At 49.1% G+C, this 26,094-nt stretch overlaps 1 protein-coding gene across 2 annotated transcripts in view; it reads right to left on the bottom strand.

The window, feature by feature from the left end:
* Positions 1-11,196: 11,196 nt before the first annotated feature.
* Positions 11,197-26,094, bottom strand: part of SNX1 (sorting nexin 1) — a 35,207-nt gene continuing 20,309 nt past the window's right edge. For both annotated transcript variants that reach the window (XM_024567653.4, XM_053928188.1), the window contains exons 5-15: positions 23,275-23,318; positions 21,013-21,154; positions 20,226-20,304; positions 19,689-19,764; positions 17,701-17,814; positions 17,408-17,501; positions 16,163-16,368; positions 13,472-13,615; positions 12,814-12,894; positions 12,255-12,326; positions 11,197-11,636 (exon numbers count right to left, since the gene is read on the bottom strand). In XM_024567653.4, the coding sequence (XP_024423421.1) occupies positions 11,586-11,636; positions 12,255-12,326; positions 12,814-12,894; positions 13,472-13,615; positions 16,163-16,368; positions 17,408-17,501; positions 17,701-17,814; positions 19,689-19,764; positions 20,226-20,304; positions 21,013-21,154; positions 23,275-23,318 (1,103 nt within the window). In that variant the 3' untranslated portion in view covers positions 11,197-11,585. The remainder of the gene's footprint in view (positions 11,637-12,254; positions 12,327-12,813; positions 12,895-13,471; positions 13,616-16,162; positions 16,369-17,407; positions 17,502-17,700; positions 17,815-19,688; positions 19,765-20,225; positions 20,305-21,012; positions 21,155-23,274; positions 23,319-26,094) is intronic.

Here is a 26,094-nt window from a genome sequence, read left to right as displayed (position 1 = left end):
CCGCCCCGCCCCAGATGGCCCCGCCCCTGGATGGCCCCGCCCCTGGGCGTTCCTTCGCGCCGCCGGGTCTTGCCAGGGGCAGATTAGGCTCCCAGGGGGGAACCGCCCCCGAGCCTGGTGCAGCTGCTGCGCGGGTGGGGGACGCGCTTTAGGGGAGAGGCTTGCGTTTGTCAACATTCACCTAGGGGGCCAACCAGGGACTTCCTTGCGTTCCTCACACCCATTCCTGGAACCAGGTGCCCCCAACCCCTTTCCCTCCACCTTCAAACTGGACCCCGTGACAGTGGCCACGCTTGGACCCCATCTGGTTTTGATATTCCCCCCTGTCCCCAGCAACCACAAGCCCCTTCATTCATTGTTTCGTTTTGTTTTATGTGTGTGTGTGTGTTTTTCTGTGTGTGTTCGTTTATTTGTTTAATCCATTCAACCTGCTCCAGGCCCAGTTTGCTGGGAAGAGGCAGTTTAGGGACCTAGGCTCTGCTTTGGGGGTCAGACAGCTTGTATTTCCTCAAACTGTGTAGCTCTGTGCTCATCTGTAAAATTAGAATAAAATGCCTCCCCTGGGATAGTGTATGAAAATTGAGATGATCCCCCGTTAAGCCCGCGGCAGAGTCGGTGTTGAGAAATGGCAGCCTGTGGGCTTATCCTGGAGGTGTAGGTGAGTGGTGCTGGTGTGCAGGGCAAAAGATGGGGAAGAGGGTCTGTGCAAGGTGGCACTGGGCTGCTCTTTCCTACCCCTATGGGCAGAGTCTTCCTGGGTGTGTGGTAGGATTTCATCCATAACTCTCTCACAGCCTGTGCTAGAAAAGGGTCTCTGCTCCTCCCTCCTCTCAGCCCCCCACCCCTTAGCCATTCAGCAGAGTCCACTCCACTGACTTCCTCAAAAAGGCCTGGGTGGGTGGTGGAGGGAGAGGGGGCCCAGCCTGCAAGAGCTCACACCTAGCAGGAGGCCTGCGGTGGGAAGGAGGAAGTAGAGTACCTGTCTCAGGGGGTGAGGCTGGGGGACCATCGACTTGCTCCACCCCCGCTGGCTCAGAGGTGCTTCCTAGCCCAGCAGAAACTCTCTGTTCCCATCTCTGCTGAGAAATGAACCCCAAGGGGGAAAAGCAAGGCTCGCCAATACTATTTTTTACACTTTTCCCCCCCAAATTCCAATCTCACAAGGGCCCTAGAATCAAGAACCTGAAACTCCCTGGAAGGGAAACGACCCACCATGAGGAGAAGTGCTGGGGTTTCATTTCCTGCCTTATACTTTAGGGCCCCCATCATTCAGGGACCCTGCCCTGCTTGCTCTACTGTCCAGGAGTCCCTTCCTGGGACCCCCCAACATCTACACTTCTTGGTCATCCATCCTAATGACTTTGCTCCTCTGCCTCTGTATCTACCACCTAGAAAACTGCTAGTCTCCAAGTGGATCGCTCCATTTTTCAGTGCCTCCCTCCATACAAAGTCCGTTCTCCACCTAGCAGCGCCAGCTGTCACCAAGGCATCTGCTTAAAACCTGGGCACGAGGCTCCAGACACAGAGACTTTCTTCCAGTTCCTCAGACCTGATGAGCTCTTCTTTCCTGCCTCAGGGCCTTTGTACTGACTCTTCATGTGATGGATTTAGCCTAACACTTCCAGTTCTTAGCCTAAAACTCACCTCCTCAAAGAGGCCTTCCTTCCTAATCACCTTATCATATCACCTTGTCAATTCCCAAATGTAGTTACTGTTTATCGGTGTCTCCCTGGGTTCTAGGACTCTGCCCCAAACTCAGCGCCATCTGGCCAGGGACCTGGTCTGTCTTGCCAGTAGTTGCCCCCATGGTGCCAGGTATGAAGTAGACACTCAAAAAACACTTGTCTGAAAGACTGTGTGAATGCATGGGGGAGTGGGGTGTTGGGGAAAGGCTAGGGAGAGGGCAAGGCCTGGGAGAGACGCAGGAAGGGAGCAGGGGTTGCCAGCGTTCTGAGAGGGAGCAAGTGTGGGGATAACCACAGGAATGCGTTTCCCACCGTCAGAGTTGGGTCTGCCTTCCCTCTCTTTCTCTTTAGATTGTTGTCCACCTTGACATTTGCTTAATTTTCCAGTGTTCCCGAGAAGCTGCAAATCCATGGATTTTCATTAGTTACATGGGGTGATTTGATACGAATGACTTGTAAAATTCCACAGCCTTCCATGGTGCTCAGGTTTAAATTAATGAAGAAAAAAACAGATCCACTTAAGATGTCTTTGGGGATAGAGAATAAGTTTTGGAAAATAGTTTCCTGAAAGGAGATGCTGGGAACCCCAAAGTAGTTACCAGTCAGAGGCCAAGGTTATTTTCTGCGCATGTGAAGTGTTGGTCAGCGTGGGATATGAGCCCTGAGCTGAGTCCCAGACTGTGTGATGGACGTGGGGCCCTTCGAAGTGACTTCCAGTTTTAGAAGTTGTTTCACTGGGGAAACCCTTGTCTTTTCTCTCTCACTCTGACCTGACATATGGATTTAATGTCCAAATTTCTGGTGTCAGAGGTACTGGTTGGTCACATTTCTTTGGCTGGGGCCTTTCTAGATCAGATTATCTGTGGGGCAGTGGCTCTCCAAGTTGGGCAAGTGTCACTAACAACAATGTGGCCTGTCAATCTCAGCAGGCCCTGACCCGTTTTCTGGACGTGTAGCCCTGGCATGGAGCCTCCAAGTGGCCTGGTGAGACTGCCTCTGCTGGTTGGGGACCACAAGGCAGACACCAGTCTCTGGATTCCCACAGCGGCCCTGTCTGGGAGCCGGCCACTCTCGCCCCACTGGGCAGACCTGAGGCCTGGGGGTGTGGACCAAGGCCCAAGCAGAAGGCAGGAGAGACTTGGGGGTGCAGGTGTCTCCCCTGACAGACCCCCAGTGGGAGGGGGCTGCATTTCCGGTCCTGGCCTGAGCTCGGCTCTCGCCCTCCTGCCGCCATCACGCAAAGCCCCTCACTGACACCGCTTTTGCTGCTCCGGAGGTTTGATTCACCCCGTTAAAAAAACAAACAGCACCTGGGCCTTGGGCTGGCAGCGCTGCTGGGCAGAGAGAGGCTGGATTCCTTTCTCCAGGCCGGTGGCCAGAGGTGGACTGGCCCGGAGGGGACCCAGCCCCTGGCGAGCCTGAGCAAGGCTGGGCGTGGCCTGCTCCTCCCAGGCCGGCTCTGGCCACCTGGGCAATCCTGGACAACTCCATGAGCCTCGGGGTCCCCGTCCGCGCAAGGGGAGAATTGTGCGCGCTGACGCACGCCATGCTTCTCAAGCATCTCGTGTGCGGCCTGGCACACAGAAATGAGTGTTAGTTATTACGATTTGACTAAATTATAAGAATTTGCCATTCAGTAGGCCAAAACTGTGGATATTTGCAATTATGTGACTCATTCTATATATTGTTACTGATTCAACTTTGAAACAGTAAAAAACAAACTCTACTATTCCTCTTTCAGTATCCTGAGATTGCAAAGTTAGCTTAAAAAAGAAACTACTAATTATTTCACTACTAACTCTGTGATCAGGATTTTCCGGATTTTCTCAATATTGTGCAACCAAAATAATGTGAAAGAATAAATTGGAAGGAGAAGTTGGTGTAAATTAGCGGCTGTCCTGTTCATTGTAACAGCCTCAGAGTACTTACTGCTTGCCTTTTAAATAAGCATTGTACATCTTATAAATTTGAAATAATAATAATAATAAATATTTTTGTTTTAAATATTGGACTTTGGTGTAGATGTCTAAAAAATAGTTCTGCTGCTAAAACATTTTAAATTATTGAGCTAGTCTAGACTCCACGTCACAGATGAGGACACTGAGGTCCGAGGAAGTGGGCCCAGGAGAGGCTGTGCTGGGAAGGCACCTCCGACAAGCATGTTTGCCTGAGCCCAACCCTGAAAGCAAAGTGAGGCTCAGGGTAGGCTGGTGACCTCCTTTTCAGGGGACAGCCCCTGGGCTTCAGCCAGCTGTGTTACTCCTAGGAGTCACCTGCCCCCTGCCCGGACAACAGAGGCAGCTCAGCTGCTTCGGAATACACGAGCCAGGGCAGGAGCAGGGGAGCTTGTGGTAACCCCAGTCACCGCCATCCAAGGCCACACAGCCTCGTGGAGGAGGCAGAGGCGTTCTGGTGCTACAACAGCTCCGAGCCCCTTGGAGTGATATGTGGGTGGACCAACCAATCAGCTCCTCTGGTTGTGCCCAGCATTCAGGTTCAAGGAACAAAGATGCACACAGGTACCCTCAAGTCATGGGGGTGTATCATGAAGAGAACTGTGGGACCAAGGCCTGCCTGAGGACAATGGGAAAGCTGGGCTGAAGGCCAGGAGGAGCTATAGCCCCAGGCCTCGAAGTCTGGAATGGAGGTGCTCTTGTCTGCCACTCCTGCTACTAGGCTGGGCCACACACTGCATGTCTGGGAGAGAGTATCTCACAGAGCTCAGAGAAGCTCAAATGCCTGCAAGGTCAGGTGAGTAACTTACCCTTCTCAGGCCTATCATATGGATTTATTAAGGTCTTTGAGAAAACAGTTTAGTGCCCTGACTGGTAGCTCAGGAGGTTAGCATTGTAGTGATACACCAAGTTTGCAGGTTTTCTCCCTGGTCAGGGTACATGCAAGAATCAACCAATGAATGAATGCATCGGTAAGTGGAACACGGCAAGGGGATGTTCCTCTTCCTTGCTCTCTAAAATCAATTTTAAAAAAGGCAATTTAAGGGGTTAATGCCTAGGTTTCTCTTATCCACCCCTGTGGATCCTGTGGGAAATGATATGGCAGACAAGCTGATTCAAGCAGATTGGGTTCGAGTCAGCTCTGGGGCAGGAGCCCGGGAAAGCTTCTCAAGGTCTCTAAGCCACTTTTGAATGGAGGTGATGATGCCCCTGGGCAGAACACATGGCAGACCCCACTATTAGGCCCTGGGGTGGGGAGGGTGCCAGGGGCGGTCTGGCCCCCACCCTGCACATGTTCCTTGCTGCCAGGTGCCATCTCATTTTCTGGTGAGGCTGCTGCTGTCACTGTGGGATGAACTGCTGGTTGGGCCCCTTGGTCCTCACTGCTGTCACTCAAAATGGAAGAGGAAGCTGAGAGCAGTCATTTAGAAACAGTCCTCACATCCTTTCAGAGAAAGCTTCTACCTCAGACTCAACAGGGTTTTCCTGTGGGTTTTTCTGAACCCAGATAAAGTAAGTCCTATGGATGTGAGAGGCCAGCTTCCTCTGGGCAGCCTTGGGGAGGAGGCGCTTTCTGCCCCAAAGGTCTGGTCATCACGCCAAAGGCATTTCCACAGGAGACAAGGGGGGCAAGGGGAGGCAGGATGGGAGGCAGATGGCTTCACCTCCAGCCCACAGGCCCCACCTGGGCACCTTAGCCCCCACCCTGCCAGCCATACTAAGGCCTACCGAACCCCAAATCAGGCCTGACTTCTGAATCTCTGATAAAACCCCAAGATCTGGGCCCTTAGGCTCATAAAACAACAATCATCAGAGCCTAAGGCGGCCATTGCCCCGCAGGCTGCCTTTGCGGGTGGGGAGGGCACCCAGAGGAGTAAGAACAACAAAGCAACTGTGAGTGATCGTAAGCAGGTCGGAGCCCAGGAGGCTAGTCTGGGACGTCACACTGCACAAAGGGTGAGAAGGACCAAGGTCGGAGAGGATGGATGGCGAAGACAGCGCCTTGCCAAGAACCATGAAGGAGGCGGGGTTCCCCTTCCATTCTGGGGGGATGGACAGTGCACCAAAGAAAGCTTCCTGGAGAATGTACGCATAAAGTAGGCCTCAGGGTGCACCGGATTGCTTTCCCACAACAAAAATAGCTTTATTTAATCTTTATGATTATAAGATAATACAAAGAAATTCCGAGCAACATAAAATGGTATAAAAATGTTAAATCATGCAAAGTACCATCCTTAGCGGCAACCATAGTTAATGATTCAATCAACATTCTTCCCAAGTATATATGATTTGATACAAATGTGGACCATACCATACATGTAATTCTATCACCTACTTTTTTCACTCAAAAATGTTTTCCTTGTCAATGAGTAGAGCTATAAATCATTTCCACTGACTGTATAATATTCGATTGTATTTTGTACCATAATTCATTTCATCCCTTCCTGCTGATTTCAGCTCTTACAACTGTAAACAGTGCTGGGATGAGCACCATGTTTGCAGAGGCAGCTTCATGGACTTACTTTCTGGAGGTGTCTATGGGAATCCCGCGTCAGTCTCCCGACACAAGCGCCAGTGCCCTCCATCTCTCTCCCTACGCTCCCATCCACAGGCCTGCAGGCCGACTGTTTCGGACAGGCGTTAATTGCGAGGTTGAAGCGAGGGATGGGAGCTGAGGTAGGATACTTCCCGTACAAAGGCCACCACTAACAGAGGCTCCTTAGGCCACATGGAAGTGAGAAGGGAAAGAGCATGGTTGGAATGTTTCCAGGCAGTGTCCACGTGGTTGTGAAAGGCTAGGAGACAAACAGGGAAAGGTGGGCTGGGTCCTCTCGCAGCAGGCTCTGAATGCCAGGTGGCCGCGTCTGCACCTGGAGAATGTTCAACAGCTGTCTACTCGGCACCTATTCTGAGCCTAAACCTTTGCCAGGGCCATGGAGTTATAGAGACGTACCACTTCAGAGGGTTTATTGTTTGGTGGAGAAAGCCAGCATGAAACCATACCCCTGGGTCACCAGACGTCAGCAGATGGTGTCACTGTCCTTGGGGCCAGCAGACAGCTATGGGTTGTTCTCACCTATTTCCAACTCTGCTCAGGCCTGCCTCGACCCAAACATGAAGCAGGGGGTTGCAGGGAGGTGTGTCCTTGGCTCCGGGAGGGATTCCCATCACCTTCCCCTCCTTCCTGTTACCCCAAGTGGCCAAGGACTGGTGAGGAAAACCCCACACCTGATGTCCCTCAAAACCCAGGGTATTCAGTCCATGTGGGCCCTAACCACACTCAGCAAAGGACACTCCTTCCATCACCGCTTCCTGGCCCCATCTTTGGTAGATTTTCGTGTCTTCTCTCCCTTCCCCCTTTTTAAAACTTGGGCTGCAAAAGCGTTATTTTACATTAGGGTTCCCAGCTACAGATGCATTCAGAATGTGAACCTGGGAAGAGTTCGAAGTTGCCAGTATCTGTTGTGGCCCTGCCTATCATCTCCACTTCTCTCGTTCCTTCTGTCTCTGTAAATACTAGCACTGAATGTTGGGGTCCCTCCAGCTCTAAGTTCTCATCTTCAGGACACAAGAGCCCAGAGATTTGAAGGGGAAATAACCCAAGGGAAGCAGAGGAAGTTTAGACTCAGCTCCACACCTCTTCTCTAAACCACGTGACTGAAAGTAGGTACACCAGAACCCCTCTCTGAGAATAACGATCAAGCAGGAGGCCTTTGCTCTCTGCGCCGACCCCCCACGTCGCCATCTTTCTTTCCTGCTCCTACTCCGCATTTGCTCCCAGGCATGGATGGCCCTGATGGCTCTTCCCTTTCTCTCCTCTCAATTTTGTTGCCATGTTGAGTCTGACCCGCCTTTAAGTCAAAGCCTTCTTTCACTCTGTATCCCTTCCCATTCAGAGGAGCCGCTTACACCACAAGGTCAGCACTTGCTGTCCCCAGTGCTTGCCCTCCCATCTGCTCCAGACCTATTTGTCCTCCTGGGTTACCTGTGTCCCAAGGGCCTTCACCGTGTATCCTGAAATTCATGCCAGACACCTGCACCTGCAGGGGCTCCCGTTCCTCCTCCCCTCGTGACCAGGTCCCCGTGGCTCCATCTCCACCGCCGGAACCTCTCCCCTGATCTCCAACCCCGTTACCACTGGCCTCTCCAGTGGGCTGGGATGAGTCTGGCTGCTCTCCTTGCCTCGTCTCAAACCTTCTGATCTATCTAAATCACAAATATGTCAATGTGACTTCCTGCTTACATCACTTTTGTAGCTCCCCACACTTCAGGGTAATGTTCACAGTGCCTCAAAAGTCACATCAGGCACTGTGACCTGGCTTCTGCTCATCCCTCTCCGTGGGCCACCCTTTGACCTGACTCTGGCCACCCTGAGCCACTCTCATTTCCCTAGAGGTGCCCACCTCTGCTGCCAGGACACAGAAAGGCAGAATAGTCCCAGCAGAAATAGCAACACCTCTTCATCTTTAAGACAAAGCTATTCTTCCTGAGTCCCCAGGTGGAACGACTCCTTTTGTATCACTATTCCCCCTACAGGCCTCTGACTCAGCACTCTGCACCCCCACTGGCCTTCTTGATTTTCCTGTCTACAAGGTGTGTGCAGAAATGCACAGGCCCTGAAGATGCCTGGGCCCGGGGGCCTCAGATGCTGGGGAGTGAGGAGGAAGTCCTGAAGCCAGAGGACAGTCCATCCCAAGGAAATAAGAACAGACTTACATCAAGATGATCAATGGATGGAACATAAAGCGTACCAAAACAAGTTGTTTTAAAATTAAGTTTCACCCTGGCTGGTGTGGCTCAATTAACTTTCTTTGGAGAAGAGAGTTATGAATATGGAAAAGTGAGAAGACCAGCATAAACCTTATGGGGATAGACTGGAAATATTAGTGCGAATTCATAATTTTTAATATTTAATAATTTTAACACCTAATTTTTAATTTATGTCATCTCTCTCGATATTTCCATATAGGTTTATATGTAGTTCCTTGCTCTTTTGGCCAGGCCTAGAAGCAACGGCTCCCAGTAGCAATGGGCATACTCAGCACCCAGATCTTGGTTTCTAAATATAATTCTCCATTAAAAGGCCTCAAAACTCTGTGGAGAAATGGCTCATTCCAGGGCCGGGGCAGGGAAGATACAAGCTGGAAACATCTTGTTAAGCCAGAAAGTAAGAAAGTGTTCAAAAATGAAGGGGACATGTTAAAAAGTCACAGGAGCCTGCTAGAAATCTGGGATGGGTTGAAAATCAAAATAAAACAATGGCTTGCAACTTTGAGAAAAATAAAAATCCATTCATCCATATTGATAAATGAGCAGATTAATAAATAGGGAGAAAAGATACTTTTCTTTAGAAGTAGAATGCCAACCAATAGATGTAGAAGAAACTATAGAATTAGAAAATCACATTGGATGAGAAACAAATTATTTACATGCCTCAACATATCTCCTCACACATTATTTGTTAATCACAAAGGGGAAAACAGTAAATTTAAAATGGAGAAGCCTGGCAAACACGAACTTCAGCGAGAAATCAGAGTAAGCGTCAGCACTCATGGGGCCACCCGACCTCACTTCTCTGGTGTTCCTGCCCCACGTGCCAAACCCGGGTCTGGTCGGCAGAGCCGTGAGACGGAGCCAGACCCAGGACCATTTCTACAGAACGCCTGGCCTGTGTTCTGCCAAGTGTCAGTGGTAAGGAAAGGCTGAGGACCTCTCCCAGGTTAAAGGAGACATGTGTAATCATGTGTTACAACTAAAAGTAACATATGATCCTGCACCAAGAAGAAAGGAATTGCCATGAAGGACATTCTGGGACAAATGACAACATCTAAACATGGAACATGGGTTAGGTAACAGCACTCACTGCATCAGTGTCAGACCTTTTGATTTCAGTAACTGTACTCACTGTGCTAAGCTTCGAGATAAAGTCCTTGTTCCTAAGGAAACGCACACTGAAGTGCTGGGCGTCAAGGGCTACAACGTCCGCACCCTACTCTCAGGTGACTCAGACATAGCGAATCCTTCCGTCATAGAGCCTCTGCTAAATGTAAATACTGGGGAAATGTGGGTAAAGAATACACTGGAGCCCTGACCGGCTTGGGCGTTGTCCCCCAAAGCAAAAGGTCGCTAGTTCGATTCCCTGTCAGGGCATGTGACTGGGTTGTGGGCCAGGTCCCTGGTTGGGCACGTGCAAGAGGCAACCAATGTACGTTTCTCTCTCTTTTTCTCCCTCTCTTCCCCTTTCTCTGAAAATAAATACAAACTTAAAAAAAAAAGAATATTGGAGTTCTTTGGGATAGTCCTATAACTAAGTTTGAAGTTATATCAAAACGTAAAAAGTTACCAGAAAAACCAAGAATCCAACAACAAGGGATGAGTGAGAATTATGGTACAGGCGCTCTGAGAAGGCTACGGCGGCACAGCGTACGAATAAAGTCTGTGAAGACGCACAGCACAGAAAACGCTTATCATATATGGTGTTAAATGATAAACGCAGGATACAAAACATTTCACGTGTATAATATTACAACTATGCCGAAGCAAGCACATAAGATTGGAAGGACAAAATCCAAGGCAGTAATAAGAATATTGGGGGGGGGGGGGTAGAAAGAGATTGAGCGACTTAAAAAAAAAAAAAATCAACCTGTTAAAAAAAACACCTGCCAGCACCTGCACCCCCCACAACTCCTCCCAAGCCAGGGTGCTGGAAGCCAGTGCTGTCTATTGCATTCTCCTGCCTCAGGCTACCCCTCCCCAAACTTAACCACCCACAAAAAGCACCTGATGAGCAGGTGTGGAGCGCCTCAGGCAGAGGCACCGGCCTAGCAGGTCCTCTGACCCCCAGCTTAGGTGGCTGTGGACACAGCTGAGGGGAAGGCCCGCAACAGCGTGCCCGAGCCGCAGGCATCCTGGCCGACCCGCACAGGTGCCCCTGAAGGCCCTCAGCGTGTGCTGACAGCCCTGGGACCTCGTGACGCCATGCTCCCTCTTAGGCACAGACAGTAAAGCTTCTTGGAACCTCACAACGTCTAGAAACCCTTGGATGATCTTACCTAGAAGCAGAGTGCCTGGCTCTCGTCTATGGGGATAAAGAGCTAACTCCTTATCAATCCTTCACACTTTTCAGGACGAGTTTTGATAGGTGGGAAAAGACATTCAGAGCCTCAGGGTATGCTATTGGAAGGCAAGACTCAGAGGGCCCTGGGCAGCTTAGGGAAACAGGGTGGGTGTAAAAGAGAAAGTCTGCCTCCTTTGCAGGAGAATTGGTTTTGCCCCTCTTATTATAAGAGATGTCTTTAAAGATCCTTCTCTAAAGAAGTACGAATAAGAATTAAACCGATTAAGAGACCCTTAGAATGTGTAGCTGCAGTAAGTGGAGGAAAAGAAGCTCCAGGGCCACAGGGAAGCCCATGGAAGCAGCAGCCAAAGGCTGTGAGCTCCTGCGGAAAGAAAGCTAGTCTGTGCGGGTGGTCAAGGTCAGGAGCAAGTATCCCAGACCTGCTTTCCAACTGTACTCCAGCCTAATGGAAAAAGCACCACCATTCTGAGTCATGTGACCTGATTTTAAAATATTTTATTACATAATCTTTTCATGGCACCATCAGGAGTAACAGAAAACGTTATTCCCAGTTCCTAACCACATCCTGAAAAATATACATTTTTATTTATATATTTATATCAATACTCCACCCCTATCCCACAATTACACCACCTATTATAGGTCTTTTGTTTAAAGCAGGAAACTATTCTCTCAGGTAAGAAAATATATATGGAAGCTAAGTGAAGTAATGGTTAGAATGAGTGGGGACGGCGTGGTTGAAGGGGCAGGGAGGAAGGGGCGAAGTCCAGGGAGGGCGGGATGCATCACCGGGGTCCAGCAGAGGTGGAGAAAGACAGTGTATAAAAAGGCAGCGTCAGGCAGGTGGGCTCTGTTGTCCTTGGTCCATTAGGAGATGGCCTTTGCCTCAGGAAGGAAGGCTTCCCAGTACTTTGCCAGCTGCAAAGAAGTGGGGACAATCAGCAAGTGCCCCATCTAGTGGCAGAGCCTGAGCCTGGGAGGGGAGCAAGCAGAGGCCGTGGCACCCCACCGAGCACCTCCGACACCCAAAGAGAGGTAGGAGGTGAGGCTGAGCTGAGGACTTGGCCAGGCTAGGAGCGGACCTTGGGACAGGCTGGCTAGCCAGCCACATTGCCCGCGTGTCTCCTCAGACTTAGAATAATCTCTGAAGACAGTCCTGGTTCTACCCTGGAGGGAGGACCCCTGTGGCGGCCACAGCTCTGCCCAGCTCAGTTAGCTCCTTACAGTGGGGGCTGCTGTTCTACACTGCCTGGGGCCTCAGCACAAGAGTGTTAGGTGGTATCCAGGGGTCAAAGGGAGACGAGAGTTGGGGTTTGTCCTTAAAAACTAACTCGTTTTAATTTTAGGATTAGGGCAATCCTGCTTAGCAAAAGACCCTATTGGATGCTTCATGTTAGAGCAACAGAGGGCACAGAGGGCACAGCCACGCACCCCCCAACCCCCGGCAGGGCCAGCCCTTCCTGTCGCAAAGCCACCAGCAGGCAGCTGGCTGCGGAGTGCGCCGCAGAGGAGGAAAGGCCTGCGAGACTCACATACCTGCTGCTGTGAGTACAGGAGTGTCTCAAGGTACTTGATCACGTGGTTTTTGAAGTCCTTGGATTTTTCTTTCTATAGGAGACAGGATTCTGCACTGACCACCGACCATCCAGACAGATTTTTCCCCTCAAGAGAATGGTGTGATTGCTGACCCAGGCCAAACACAGCCTCAGGAAGCAGAGCCAGCAGCTGAAATAGCTATAATTTCCAGGCAAACAGCCTCTGCCAAGGCCTGCAAGGCTTTCTGGCATGGTGGGGTGTGGGGAAAGGGAGACAGGACAGGGGACCAGGGGGTACATGAGAGCTGCGAGCTTTATTTTTTGTCTGTTCTAGTTCAGCAGGAAGTGTAGCACACTCCCTTTGCCTTAGGAACAAACACACAGACATGGCCACGAAGACATAAAGCCAGACAGACGCACACGCACACGCATGGCCACACGTCTTCACAGCTGCCAAGTCCCTGGCAGCACCACCTGTCTCTCCACTAGGCGGACTCGGACAAACCCATACCGCTACCAGCGCAGGCACTGCGCGCTTACGAGGGGCACAGCCACTTCACCTCAAACCGGGTCACTTCCTTTCGGACCACAGCTGAAATCCTCTCAAAGTCTCTCTCATACTGAGTCACCCGAGCCTCCCACTGGGAAGAAAGAAGAAAAAAGGATCAGTTACTGTTATGGCACTATTATCAGTCTTTGCCTTTGGACAGCAATTCTGTGTATGAGACCTCAGTTGCTCATTATGTCTGTCTGTCCCTCTGGGCAATATTAGATACCATACGGGGATTCAGTGTGTGTCGGAGTCCAGCAGAAGGCGACCTCTGGGGCTGGCTGCAGGAGGCACTTGTTGCCCCAGGCCAGTCCTGGGGCTGGGAGAGCTCGGGTAACTCCAGAGCCTCTGGCTTAGGTTCTCATCAACAAGGCTGGGAGCCCCAGAGAACTGAACTAATTCTCACCAGCGGTCATATCTGAACTACCTTGGAGCTTTTCAAGGACCCAGCCAGGACCCTCCCAGTAGAGATTCTGACCAGACAGGTCTGGGTGAAATGGGAGACAGAAGGGGGCCAGGCCTCAAGGCGAGCCTGGGCTCCTTAACTTGTTCCCTTTAGACCCTGTCCTCTCTCTCGCCTGCTGTGGAGTTCCAAGCATCAGGGTGGGAAGGGACCGGGTTCACTCAGGAAGCAGCAGAAGCGCTTGCACAGTGCCTCGGGGCCTCACCTCTACGATCTCGTCCTTGGCCTGCTGCAGCTTGTCAGGCTTGTTGGCCCACAGCAGCCGCGCCTCAGCCTCCCGCTTCTTCTGCAGTGTGCCTTGGGCGTCCTGCCAGCGCTGCCAGGTCTTCATGCGCTGGTCGAAGGCGGCCTGTGGGGTGGTGTCGGGGAAGAACACAGCCAGCCCTTCAGGAGCTCCACTGGCTCTGCCTGCGGGCTCTCCCAGCAGCTGGGCTAGGGAAGGACTGAGCAGGGACAGGTTTCACAGCCGAGTGTTAGTGCCCAGCTGAAGTTTAATGTCAAAAAGCACAAGCTTGGGTAAGACTCATCTCCAAGCCTCTAGTGGGCCAGCGCTGTGCTGCTTTATGCCACTCCTAAGGCTGGATGGCCGGGAGCAGTAGGCAGCCTGATGCCAGTGCCCAGTACCACGGCTTCCGAATGGCCTCCCTCAGACCGGCAGTCAGTCCATGAGTCTACACACTTTTCCTGAGTGCCTGCCATGGGCCAGGAACTACGAATACACATGGTTCTGCTTTCATGGAGCTTATAATCAAATAGAAAACACCGACATCATATTAATAATTACCAGTAAGTGCCCTGGTTGGTGTGGCTCAGTGGGTTGAGTGCAGGCCTGTGAACCAAAGGGTCACAGGTTCGATTCCCGGTCAGAGCACATGCCTGGGTTGTAGGCTAGTTCCCCAGTGGGGGGCACATGATAGGCAACCACACATTGATGTTTCTCTCCCTCTCTTTCTCCTTTCCCCTCTAAGAATAAATAAAATCTTTACAAAAAAATAATTACCAATAAGTAATTGCCAGTATGCAGAGTTCAGAGAAAACAAGCAGGGTACTGTAATAAAACTGGGGACATATCTAGCCTGGGATATACATCAGGGAGGGCCAACCTAAGAAAGCAACCTTTAAAATGACACCTAAAGACCCCCCACAGGGACACGCCACCACCTTCACCCCATCCATACGCTCAGTTGCTCTAGGTGATCCCCCAAGAAGCTCCCTGAAATCCACTCGCTGGTTTTCCCTGAGTCCAGTCCCCTGACCAAAATCCACACTTCCAGAGGACAGTCCCTGGCCCATCCAAACCATCCCACAGCCCCCTGGCTTTGCAGGGTTCAAGGGACAGCCTGGGGGAAAGGTCTGTGCTGGGGGTGAGTCTCAGCCCAGTCCATTTGCTCGCCTTCCCTGCCAACTTCCCTGGGTGTTTGCTAAGCCTCCTTGGTACAGGGCTTTGCCAGCCACCAAATTCATTTTACCCAGCAGTGTCATTGGGGCTCGCTTGAAATTTTTTAACAGCTCACAGTCAAAGGCTTAAGCAAAGGGTGACCTCATATCCAAAGAGTCCAGCCTACCGCCCTGGCTCCCAGTGGTGCAGCCCAGGTTCTAGGAAGAGCAGAGACATCCACTCATCTCTCACATCGCACCACCAGCTCATGGTCACGAGGAGGGCCAGTGGAAAGTCTCAAAGGACAGCCCAGCTTACAGTTCTGCACTCTGAGGTGTGCTGCCCCAGCACCTGAAGCCCTAGGCCAGGCCTCCTTTGCTTTGGTCCATACGGGACCCCCTGCCTGGCTATCATATCCACGTGCCACGCTCTCCAGGGATCCCAAACAATGCTGCTCTCTGACAGGCTCCCCAGAGAGCGCCCTTCCCTGAGATGGCTCTCCGGTCTACATAGTCTGACCAGCCCCAAGAATTCCAGAGCAGGTTATTTTTCCAGCTTCTTATCAGTCTGGAGTTAGCACAGGGAGAGGACAATCAGCAATCCACAGGCTCTACGAAGCAACTCTAGCGCAGAGGCAACCAGAGCCCTGGGAGCAGCACAGCTCCTGACAGCAGAGGAGCTCCCTGGTCAGGGACATGTTGGGGATGGGAAGTGGAGGTGGCTCTGTTCCAGCTCAGAGGCTCACACGCCCTAGGGCCAAGTCGGATCAGGGGCAGATGTAGGCCCTTATAGGGGCAGGTGCCAGGCTCTCTTGGCTCTATCCTGTCTTGGGGGGCACACAAGAGCTAATACCACTGTTCAGGGAAGCTTCCTGGGCTGCTCAAAAAGGTCGTGGGAAATCAGTGTCCTGGCCACCAGGAGAAAAGGTGAGGTGCGTGACCTCAGGGTGGGCTGCAGCGTTGTTACCGGTGGGGTCAGCACAGCACACCGAGGGCTCTGGTGACAAGCTCAGCCCCTGGCCACACACTCCTGCATGCAATGCCAAGCTGGCTCTGTGTAGTTACCTGACTGCCCTCACTGAAGGACAAGGGGAAGCCAGCAGAGCTCCTACCAGGGCAAAGCCACCGCTCACCGCTAGGGAGGCAAGGCCCAAGGGCTGAGGAAATCACCGCTCCGGGGGCCGGGACAGCAGGTGTGGAATAAGCCTTACTGGAAGAAAGGAGCATGGAGGATGCTGTCCAGCGTCAACAATAAGGAGGGGGCTACACGGATATTCCAGAGTGGTCCTTTCTCCTAACACATTTGAAAAACTGGCTGTGGGCCTCAAAATGACTTCGTGGTAACTACCTCACAGCTAAATGAATTTCTTGGTTCACAGGGTAACTTCTTTCTTGAGAGCAGAAAAGGTTACACCTATTTTGAGGTATAGTAAGTGAAACTTTCTTGGGAACAGGAAGAGCAAACGTAAGACAAATTAAGTCAAGGGGAGGAGAAAGAGGAAAGGAAACACGAGCTTACTCGGACTATGGCCAGGAGGCGAATGTAGTCACTCAGGAGCTCGGCAAGGTGGAAGAAGTCACTGTTGGCCTGTTCCTGGTGGAGCTGCTCGATTTTCTCTTCCACCTCAGCCAGCTGGGAGAGCGCCCGCGACAACGCAGTGTTGTCCTCAGAGCTCCCAAGCATGGCCAGACTCTTTGCGAACTGGGCTGTGTTCAGCGCTAGCTCTGGAAGGAGGAAGACAGCAGAGGCCTCTCATCTCACAAGGAAAAGGGACAAGTCAGCTGGCACTGTGGGCTTTGCAACCCCGTCACGCCACAGCCAACTGGGTGGGAAAGCGGGGGGAACGCAGCTCGGGCACGCCAGCAGGGAGAGGCAGTGGCTGCCGTGAGTTTCACCGGTTAGGTCTACCTGGAAAAGGCAGCTCCAGCTCTCCTGAAGAGCCAGGGCCCAGTCCATACGAAGAGGTGACAGGAACGAGTCTGATGACTGCATTAAAGCTCATGGTAAGGAGCCTGTCTGCATGCGAGTGAACGGTGTGCACACACACAGTCCCGTGGGTTCTAGAGCAGGGCAGACTTTTTACATGAAGGGCCCGATATTTTAAGCTTTGTGAGCCACCCATGGTCTTACATGCGCTCTCTCTTTTTTCACTCATCCCTTTAGAAATGTAAAAACCGTTTCTGGCTCACAGCAATAGGCCCTAGGCCAGATCTGGCCCACAGGCTGGGCTCTATTTTGCCAACTCTCACACTGGTCTCATTCTAATGGTTTTGCCTGTTTAGATTTCTGATGATAAGCATGCTTTTAAGATAGAGAAGAAAAGCATTCAAGCTTGGCAAAACTCACGGGCTCTTTAAGCAAATCCCACCACAGAAAAGCGAGGAAGGGTTAGGAGACATATCTGGTTTCCCTCCGTTTACAAATTGCTCATTTGACCATGTCGCTGGAGTGTGTGACGTCATTTTGTGGATATAAGCCACCAACTCAAATTATACCAACAGAAGCCCGTGTCCCAGGTCTAGCCGTATCTGGACGGAGTCCCTGTGCCCCGCCCAGGTAGAAAGTACAATGCCCACAGTGGCGAGTCACGTTTCCTGCCAGGAGACGCAGGGCATATCTTTTCCATCGGAACATCAGGGACTAGGTGGGCTGAGAATTTCAATTTGAGTGGCTGAGAGGCTTGGGAACAGCATGCCCTCCCATCTCCAGTTCACTGGAGACATCAACTTCCCCAAGCTCCAAGTGCATTTCAGAGGTTGTTACCTTTCCTATGGTTGACTAGAGTTTCTACAACAGCATGCAGTTTCCGCAAGCGCTGCTCCTCACACTCTACCTCCTGGAGCTTCTCCTCAAACCACTGAAACACACAAGCCCAGAGCTTCAATGGAGGCTACTCACACAGGTGCAGAGCACAGTCTTCCCTGAGCAGTTTTTTAAGAAGGGGGCTGAATTATCTTAAAAAGAAAGACTACTTTCAGAAATTTCAGGACTCCTCAGGGCTTCCCACCCATAAGCCTGAGGGCGCAGGAGAAGCTGAGGTGCACAGGGCTACTCACAATGTCTGATTCATTCATCTTGATGGTCATTTTGCTGACCGCATCCGTGGCTTTGTTGAACATCTTCAGGAGACCAGCGCCACTCAATGTCTGGGTACCCACAGCACGTGGCAGCTACAAGACCAAGAAGGCGGAATGGCAAGTTATCTGCTGCCCCTATTTTAGGCTCAGAAGCATTAATAGCCATCAGATGGCATGACCAAAACTTGCCAGACAAATTACTCCAACTGTAGGTTTTTGATTTCAAAAGCAGACAAATCCATCACCAGCATGTACAGAAAGAAAAACCAAAGGACCATGCTAAACTGAATCAGCAAAATATTTTACTTTTGATATTGTGTGCAGAAAGCAGAGTGTGAATGTTATGTGGCCAGGTGACCTCATTTGAGACTGTCTGCCCACCTAGGCATGAAGCGCTTAGATAGCAAGTGTGCTTTTGTTAGAAGTCAGACGTTCCCTCAGACGCAAGGTTGAAAGACTTTGATGTGGTGCTGTGATTCCGTTTGGATTCCCCCCTGTGATTAAAGATCCAAGGACAGAAAATTATTTATTCACATTGAGGCTACTTTTAGTGACGATGTAGTTAAGGCAAACACACCAAATATTTAGAAACAACTTGATTGGTCCAGTCCTTCAGTACTTTCCTACGGCGTGGACAGGACGCCGAAGAGTCTCTATGCCCAGCACCCTGTGCTGAAAACCCAGACTTAGTGTTCTCGACTCTCAGGGCAGGTTTTCAACTTGGTGCCATTTTGCCCCCCCGGGGACATCTGGCTACCTGTGGAAGTACTTTCGGTTGTTAAAACCGGAAAGGGGCTGCTACTGGCTTCTAGTGAATGGAGCCTGGGATGCACAGGACAGCCCCTCACAACAAAGTGACCTGGCCTCAAGTGTCAATAGTGCCACTGTTCTAGGCGTACAAAGTGGGAATAAGTGGGTGAAGCAGAAGAAGGGGTTTAGGAATCCCAGAGGAGGAATGCAAAGACTCAAAGCATTAGAATTTTTAATTAAAAAGTTCCATTTTTGGGGGAATACCCATATACTTAGTAGAATTTTCTTCACTGGAATACTATATACTATATGAAAATTGAAGAAAAATTTAAAAATAAAAACAAAATGAAAAATACAAAATGATTCCACCCTTTCATTTATTTCCTTCTAGTTTTCCTCCCTATAAGATACAACATTGTTTTATTCCAGCGTTTCTTTTTATCCTTACTAACGTGTTTCCTTTTTTTCTTTTTTAATTCTTTTTTTAAAATTTTGTATTGTTATTCAATTACAGTTGTGTGCCTTTTCTCCCCATCCCTCCACCCCACCCCAGCTGAACCCCCCTCCCTCCCCCACCTCCACTAACGTGTTTCTATAGCTGTATTTTCATACTGTTTCATGTTTCACTTTTTATAATTCTTTTAATATGTGCTTGTAGCACATGTATATACGCATTTTTGTATACGTCCTGTTTATGATGAGAATAAAGCATTTGTTGTGATCTATTTTACTTAATTCTTCAATTGTTAGTAATTGGGCTATCTCCAATTTTTCACAGCCACAAATAGCCTACACATAGCCCGTAAAGAAAGACTGTCCACTTAATCAATACTTTTGCTACATGGTGTGTCTGTGGTTTGTGGTAAGGGGTTTTGAACCAATGACCCTCATGGCACAAAAGATGTATTCAATTTGAGCCAAGCAGTAACCTATGAGAGGCAGGCCAAGGACTGGCCACGCGGACCGCTGCGCTGACGCAGTGAGAAAGCGAGGCTGCGCTGTGACCTCTACAACCAGTCGCTTTCGACTACAGGCAGAGTTTCTGTTCTTTCAAAAGCTGAAAACTACTTGTCACTCTTAGGGGTTTACAGTAAACTAAAATATAGTCTGGTACTAGCCTACATGCATGTTAAGTGTTCAAATATTTGTTCAGTGAACTAGTTTCCTTTTACTAGGGACAGCTATAAATTAGGAAGCTCAGTCTGTACAATACTAACCTCTTCTTTTTCCAGGAACTCCCTGACATCCGGGTCCTGCAGCATGGTGGGGTGGCTCACGACCCTCTGCAGGTACCTGTGGGGTAAGCAGTTAGCTGATCAGTCAGGACGGCCCGCGGGTTTGGGTGTCAGGCAGTGCTGGCGAGGTTACAATGTCTTTCGTCACTTTAAAATGCCCTCAGATAAAGCACTTAAGTATGACTCTGCTTGTAAGCGCATTCACGTTCGTGTTCTTCACCTTTCTGAAAAGGGAAGAAAACAAGCGATCAGGAGGAGACCGCAGAGGTGTGCATGTCGTCTGGCCCGGGAGAGCACGACTGTCTGCCGGCCGGATGCAGAAGAAAAGAGGAGGCGCTGCTCCTGGGCCGGCAGGGGAGAGACGTGGGGCAAGTCAGCCGGGACCTGAAGGTGTGAGTCTCTAACCCGCCCGAGCCGCTCCTCTCTACTAACTCCAGGGAACGCCTCACAGTTGAGTCCAAGGTTTCAGTTTCCCACTAGTTCTCATGTTATTCAGGAAAATGGCTGTACGGCACGCACCTTTCTAGAGCAGCCCTCCGCTTTTCAAGAAATTCTGCAGAAGAGGAATCTTCCTTTCCAACTTTTACTTTTGTCATTCCTGGAATAGAATTTAGAAAGCAAAAATAACCAATAACCATCACGAAAAGAATAAGCCTGGGAAAACTGCCCACAGGAGGAAAGGCAATGAGAACAGCGCCACTTCTGTGCCGCGTGCAGGATGTAACAGAAGGTCCCCCCTGTGACAGCCGTTTGTGCAGTTAGCCCCGAGCGCCGAAGGTTCTAGATTCTGGGACTAGCAGAGTCTGTGTTTGCCGGAAGGGGCCACGGGACTCTGGGCACAGACCAAACATCGACTAAGGATAATGGGAAGGTCCTTCCCCCCACCCTCGTACCCCAACCCCCATCCAACTTACATTTCAAGTTGGAAGGAACAGCAACAATTTAAGTCCCCTAGATACCAGCACAAATATACCCCCCCCACAACATGGACGCTAACACCAGAACCTTCTACTATACCCAAGGAAAGAGAACATGTCAAAACTTGCTATTTCTCTAGACCTCATGAGACTTATGGGTAAGCACTGGAAATGCCTCTTTTCTAACCATAAGACTACATTGTTATATGAAAGTTTTATGAAAAAAAAATACAATAAAGATTCAATCAAAAAATAAATAAAAGGAAATAGAAATGTTTACAATAAAACCTAATCAAGTTTTTTAAAAAAGTTCCATATACTAAGTAGAAAGTATACTGCAGAAGAACGCAGAGAAAAACTCCAAGTGGAATTGAAGACCACGGGCTTACCTATTAGGCTCTTCTCGGGGGGAGGAGGGACAATGAAGCCATTCTGAGAGTGCTTCTCTGAAAGCTTCTCATAAAGACCCAGAAAGTCACTAAATCTTCGTTTCACTGCAAACTGTTTACTTCTGAACATTGGTAAGCTTGTCTTAGGGACAGACAAAAACAAGGATTTAGAATTTCATTCTAAATAAGGATGGAGGAGTATCTGGGAGGTCACCCACCTGACACCAAAGGATGTCATTGCCCAGATCCCTGTCTTAGCCACATGGTAGATAACATTCTCCAAGGTTGAGATTTTAAAACTTTTTTGAGTTATAGCCCCTCTGGCTGTCCAGAGTCTATGGAGCCCTTCTCAGAACAATGATTTTAAGATTTTATTTATTTATTTTTAGAGAGGGGGAGGGGAGGGAGAGGGAGAGGGAGAGAAACATCAATGTGCGAGGCACACCATACATGGACAGGTTGCCTCTCGCACACCCCCAACTGGGGACCTGGCCCACAACCCAGGCTTGTGCCCTGACGGGGGAATTGAAATGGCAACCTTGCGGTTCGCAGGCTGGCGCTCAACCCACTGAGCCACACCACACCAGCCAGGGCAGAACAATGATTTTAAATACATAAAATATACAGGATTACAAAAGGCCACTAATTAAATTCAAACATACAGTTTCATTCCTAGGTTAAGAACCTTTGCCCTAAGGAAACATGTCGAAGTCTAGTATAAAGCTAGAATTCTACGGTCACCTACAACCCGTTCATCCTGCACCGACTTATTAAGGGTATTAGCTGCTAGAAGTAAAGCCAAGACTAAATAGCGCTTCTAAGGGGGAGGATCAGATGAAATGTCTATACTGTGGACACTTTAACTCCTAAAGTGTCACAGGATCTACAACTTAAAGGAGACAGAGACACCCTGGCTGATGTGGCTCAGTGGTTGAGCACTGGCCTGCCAAACAGGAGGTTGCTGGTTCGATTCCCACATGCCTGGGTTGCAGGCCTGTCCCCGGTTGGAGGCGGGCATCAACATTTCTCTCACACATTGATATTTCTCTCCCTTCCTTCCCCTCTCTAAAAATAAATACATAAAATCTTTAAAAAAAAATAAAGGAGGCAGAGAGACAAGTAGTAGAGAGATAACACAAAGGAGACTTCTAGTAAAAAAGACTAGGCCTACGACATCATAATGAGAGATCATTTACTACTCACCAGGGAGGCAAAATGTAAGGAGGCAGGCCTTGCCAATTGACTGGCAAGAAAAGGTGTCGGTGGGGACTTTTGCACCCTGCTGATGGGGGCACAAATCGGTGCAAAGACTTTTGTTAAAGTCTGTGTTCCTTTTCTTCAACGTTTGCCTGACCCGGGGAGCTACTCCTGGCTATATGCCCTAGAGAAACTCGGGTGTGTATATCCTGGGAGACACGTGCAAGAATGCTCCCAGTTCATAACTACGAACACTGGAAACAGGCCAAACAGTCACAACATGAAAACAGATAAATATGCTCTAATCACACAAGGGACTGACTACAGCTCCACACATGGGTTGCTCTGAGAAATAATGTGAGTACACAGAGCACTATTTTCAGCATGATAACATTTTTATGAAATTCAAGAATGAAGCAAAACAGTATATTGTTTAGAGATACATATATGAAGACTTTTTTTAATAAAGGAGAGACAACTCAGGAGAGCAGCCACCTCTAAGGTGTGAGGCAGGGGTATGACGGAAACACGCAGGTGACTCACTGGTACTCATCTTAAGAACGATGGAAGGTTCGGGGCTTCATTTTTTATGCTTGGTAACCTGCATACAACATTGTGTAGGTTTTGTATGCGTTAATGTTATATAAAAAAGGAAGGCCAGACCTGAGGGGCAAAAGGTTAGGGAAAGTATTAAAAGCAGCTCTATAAAAGAACCCTCAGAACTGACAATGTTTAAACAGGTAGCAGACAGTTTGGGGCAATCCAGCAAACGAGCTCTAAGCTACATAGTTCCTCAGAGGGACAAGACTACGCCAGATGCACTCGCTGCACGTCTTAGTAACACTTACAAAGTCTCACACTGAAGGGTTAGCTCCCTGGAGGAAAAGTGCAAAGGTTCAGAGGAGATTACCAAGGGGATGCAGGCTTGCTCCATCTTGAGTAAACTTGAAGGAAGATGTTGGCAAAGAAACTAAAGAAATGCCCAGAAATAATCTGCATGATGGCCTTCTTGGTATAAGCACCCAGTCTATTAAGGCAGTCATAAGCAGGGGTACCTGGACTCACCTGTGTTGTAACTTTGTAGGCTACATAGGCATTCATCCCGTCCCCTGCGGGAGAAGAGAAAGCAGCAGAGGATTATTCTGGAAGCCAAGGCAGTGCTAATCTTGTTAGCATTTAACCAGGAATCATGAGTCACATAAACCCTGTGTGGGAGCAGCTATGTGTTTCAATCTCCAAGCTTTCTATACCATCCTAAGTTCAGTTCCTACTTTGCCTCAGGGCATCATGCATTTCACGCCCCACCCCGTGGAGGCTGGCTGGGCCCGTCTGAGTTAGAGGAGAGTCAGCGCCCTGTTCAGAGCCAGGCTCCATTTATGCCCTCCACAAAGCAGCACTGGACCCCGACAATCCATCGGTTGTTACCATGCCAGTATTTGGGCTGGCTGCACACATCTGTCTAAAACCAAACAATTCTCTTGCTGTATAAGGCAGGAGGAGGAGAAGGAAGCATCTGATGTAAAAGGAAACAAGTAGTTCTACCCTAAGCTAGCCCAGGGCTTGGTTTGCTCTTTCAGAAATGCCGTCGGGTGCCCCCCCACTGGCGCCGGGGGACACGGACCTCTCTCATCTATCAAGTCCACCCTGAGCACAGGGCCTGGCCGGAAGAGACTTCGGCTGCCTGATGTCACACACATCTCCCTTTCCTGGAGTAATTGTTTTTCTGAAACGGCCTTTGTTAAATAATTTGGGATTCGAGCAACTGTTTTTCTCTGTATTAGTGTCCTGACCTAGGCCACTCAGGGACATAAAGGCACCTCTGACCCTGAGCTCTGAAAGGACATCCACTGGGCTGTAGACAGATACAGCTCCACTGCTGGACTCTGGTGCCCGGGGCTGATTTTGTTCCTTTCCTCCCCACCTCTTGATTCTTCCCCACACCAAACAGGAAACCCGGTGGACAATTACTAGGTGCTCAAGCTCCTGAACTGGTGGTGTGGTAAGGGCCCAGGGAAGAGCGTGTGGCACGGGATCGGCAGTCACAGACCGCAGCTGGTCTCAGCGAGTCTCTGGGAAAGCACACAAAGACATTGCAGATTGTACAGGAACAGAGGGGTTTGCTTCCTCTACCCCTCCATCCTCTACCAAGAGCATGTATAAAATGGAAATGATATACTAAGCTTTAGAAATTACTTCACACTGATTACTGCTGTCAGTTCTCTTCCAAACCATGCTCACTGCATTGCCTAAGATCGCTAACAGTGCTTAACACTGATAAAAGAAAAAAGATATCTAGGTTTACTTTATAGAAAAACTATTCAAAACTTCATTCACAGTTGAATGGTTGTAGTCAGATATTCAAAAGGTCAATCCCAATCCCATAACCTGGTGCCTTCAATTAGGGGGAAGTCTAAGCGCATATACACATACAACACAGCAGCAAAGCAGGGCCTTCGGCCACTGCCTGCGCATCAGCTCTCTCACTGAGGAAATGTGTGAGAAAAGGGAAACAGTTTCATGTACACAGAAAGCTCGGAAGATATAGAAACGGGCAACTAATACAGCAGTTTTAAATTTACATTAGTTTAGTCCTGGCTGGTGTGGCTCAGTGGATTGAGCTCTGGCCCGTGAACCAAAGGGTCACCAGTTCAATTCCCAGTCAGGGCACAGGGCACATGCCTGGGTTTCGGCCAGGTCCACAGTTGGGGGTGTGTGAGAGGCAACCAATAGATGTTTCTCTCTCTCCCTCTCTTCCCCTCTCTATAAATAAATAAATAACATTAAAAATATATAAATTTACATTAATTTCCTAAATGATTTCAGGAAGTTGAAAACAATATATGCAAATTACCAAGACTCTAAAAAGCATGTCCTGGTAGAAGTAGGATTCTAATTTATTTAAATGTGTGTGGGAATGAGAAGCATGTGTTGAATAAACAGCCCACACAAATAGAAGGTGTTCTTATTAAGATCAGGCCTTGAACATGAAAATGCTTTAAGCAGCTACTTTCTTGGCTGAATCTAGGTTCTTGAATAAGAATCTAGACTATGGTTAAAAGGATAAAGGCTTATCATGAAAGTGATATGTATTTAAATAAATCTGAACCACGTGATGTTTAAATTATGGGTTGAATTGTATCCCCTAAAAAAGATATGTTGCAAGTCCTAAGCCTCAGTATCTCAGAATGTGGCCTTATTTGGAAATCAGTCTTAATATACTCCCATTGTTTTAATCCACCCCATTTATAGTATTTTGTCACAGAAGCTCTGGGAAACTGATACACTCCCTTCCTCTCCTGGTTCAAACATCATGACTTAAAAACTAAAACAAATTTTTACTTATAATTTATCTTATTCTGGCTAAGATTCAAAGCAGCTAATAAGCTTAAAATCAATGTGCATATAGAATATTCACAAACATTAGACAGGCAAGAGAGTATTCCAAACATGTAACCCAAAGTTCTGGTCCAAAAGAATAAAAAACGCCAGAAAAAAAAACCCTCCCAGTCCAGGCTCTGGCGGGACCACATTGTACCTGACGGGAAAGCTACACCTCACTATTGGTTCTCAGTTTCCTCTGTTGTAGGATGAGGGAACTATGTAAGGTGCTCATAAATATCTTACAGTACAACACTCTAGGAAAAGAAAAACTCAACACGTTCATGACAAACTGTTTTGGCATAAACTCTATCTAACTAGACTTTATATAAATTCCTAGTTCAGAACAGACAAAAGGTTGGACTTTGCATTCTTTCTTTTAACCATGCAAACACCACCCCCGTGTAGGAGGACAAGGCTCCGCACAGCATCTTCTGTTGGGGATACACCTGAACAAGGAAAGTGGGAGCCTATTGCTTTCTGCTCACTAACAGCTTTCCCCAGCAT

Source organism: Desmodus rotundus, chromosome 7 (assembly GCF_022682495.2).
Source record: "Desmodus rotundus isolate HL8 chromosome 7, HLdesRot8A.1, whole genome shotgun sequence".
Classification (NCBI taxonomy): domain Eukaryota; kingdom Metazoa; phylum Chordata; class Mammalia; order Chiroptera; family Phyllostomidae; genus Desmodus; species Desmodus rotundus.
This window is presented reverse-complemented; position numbering and strand designations above follow the sequence as displayed.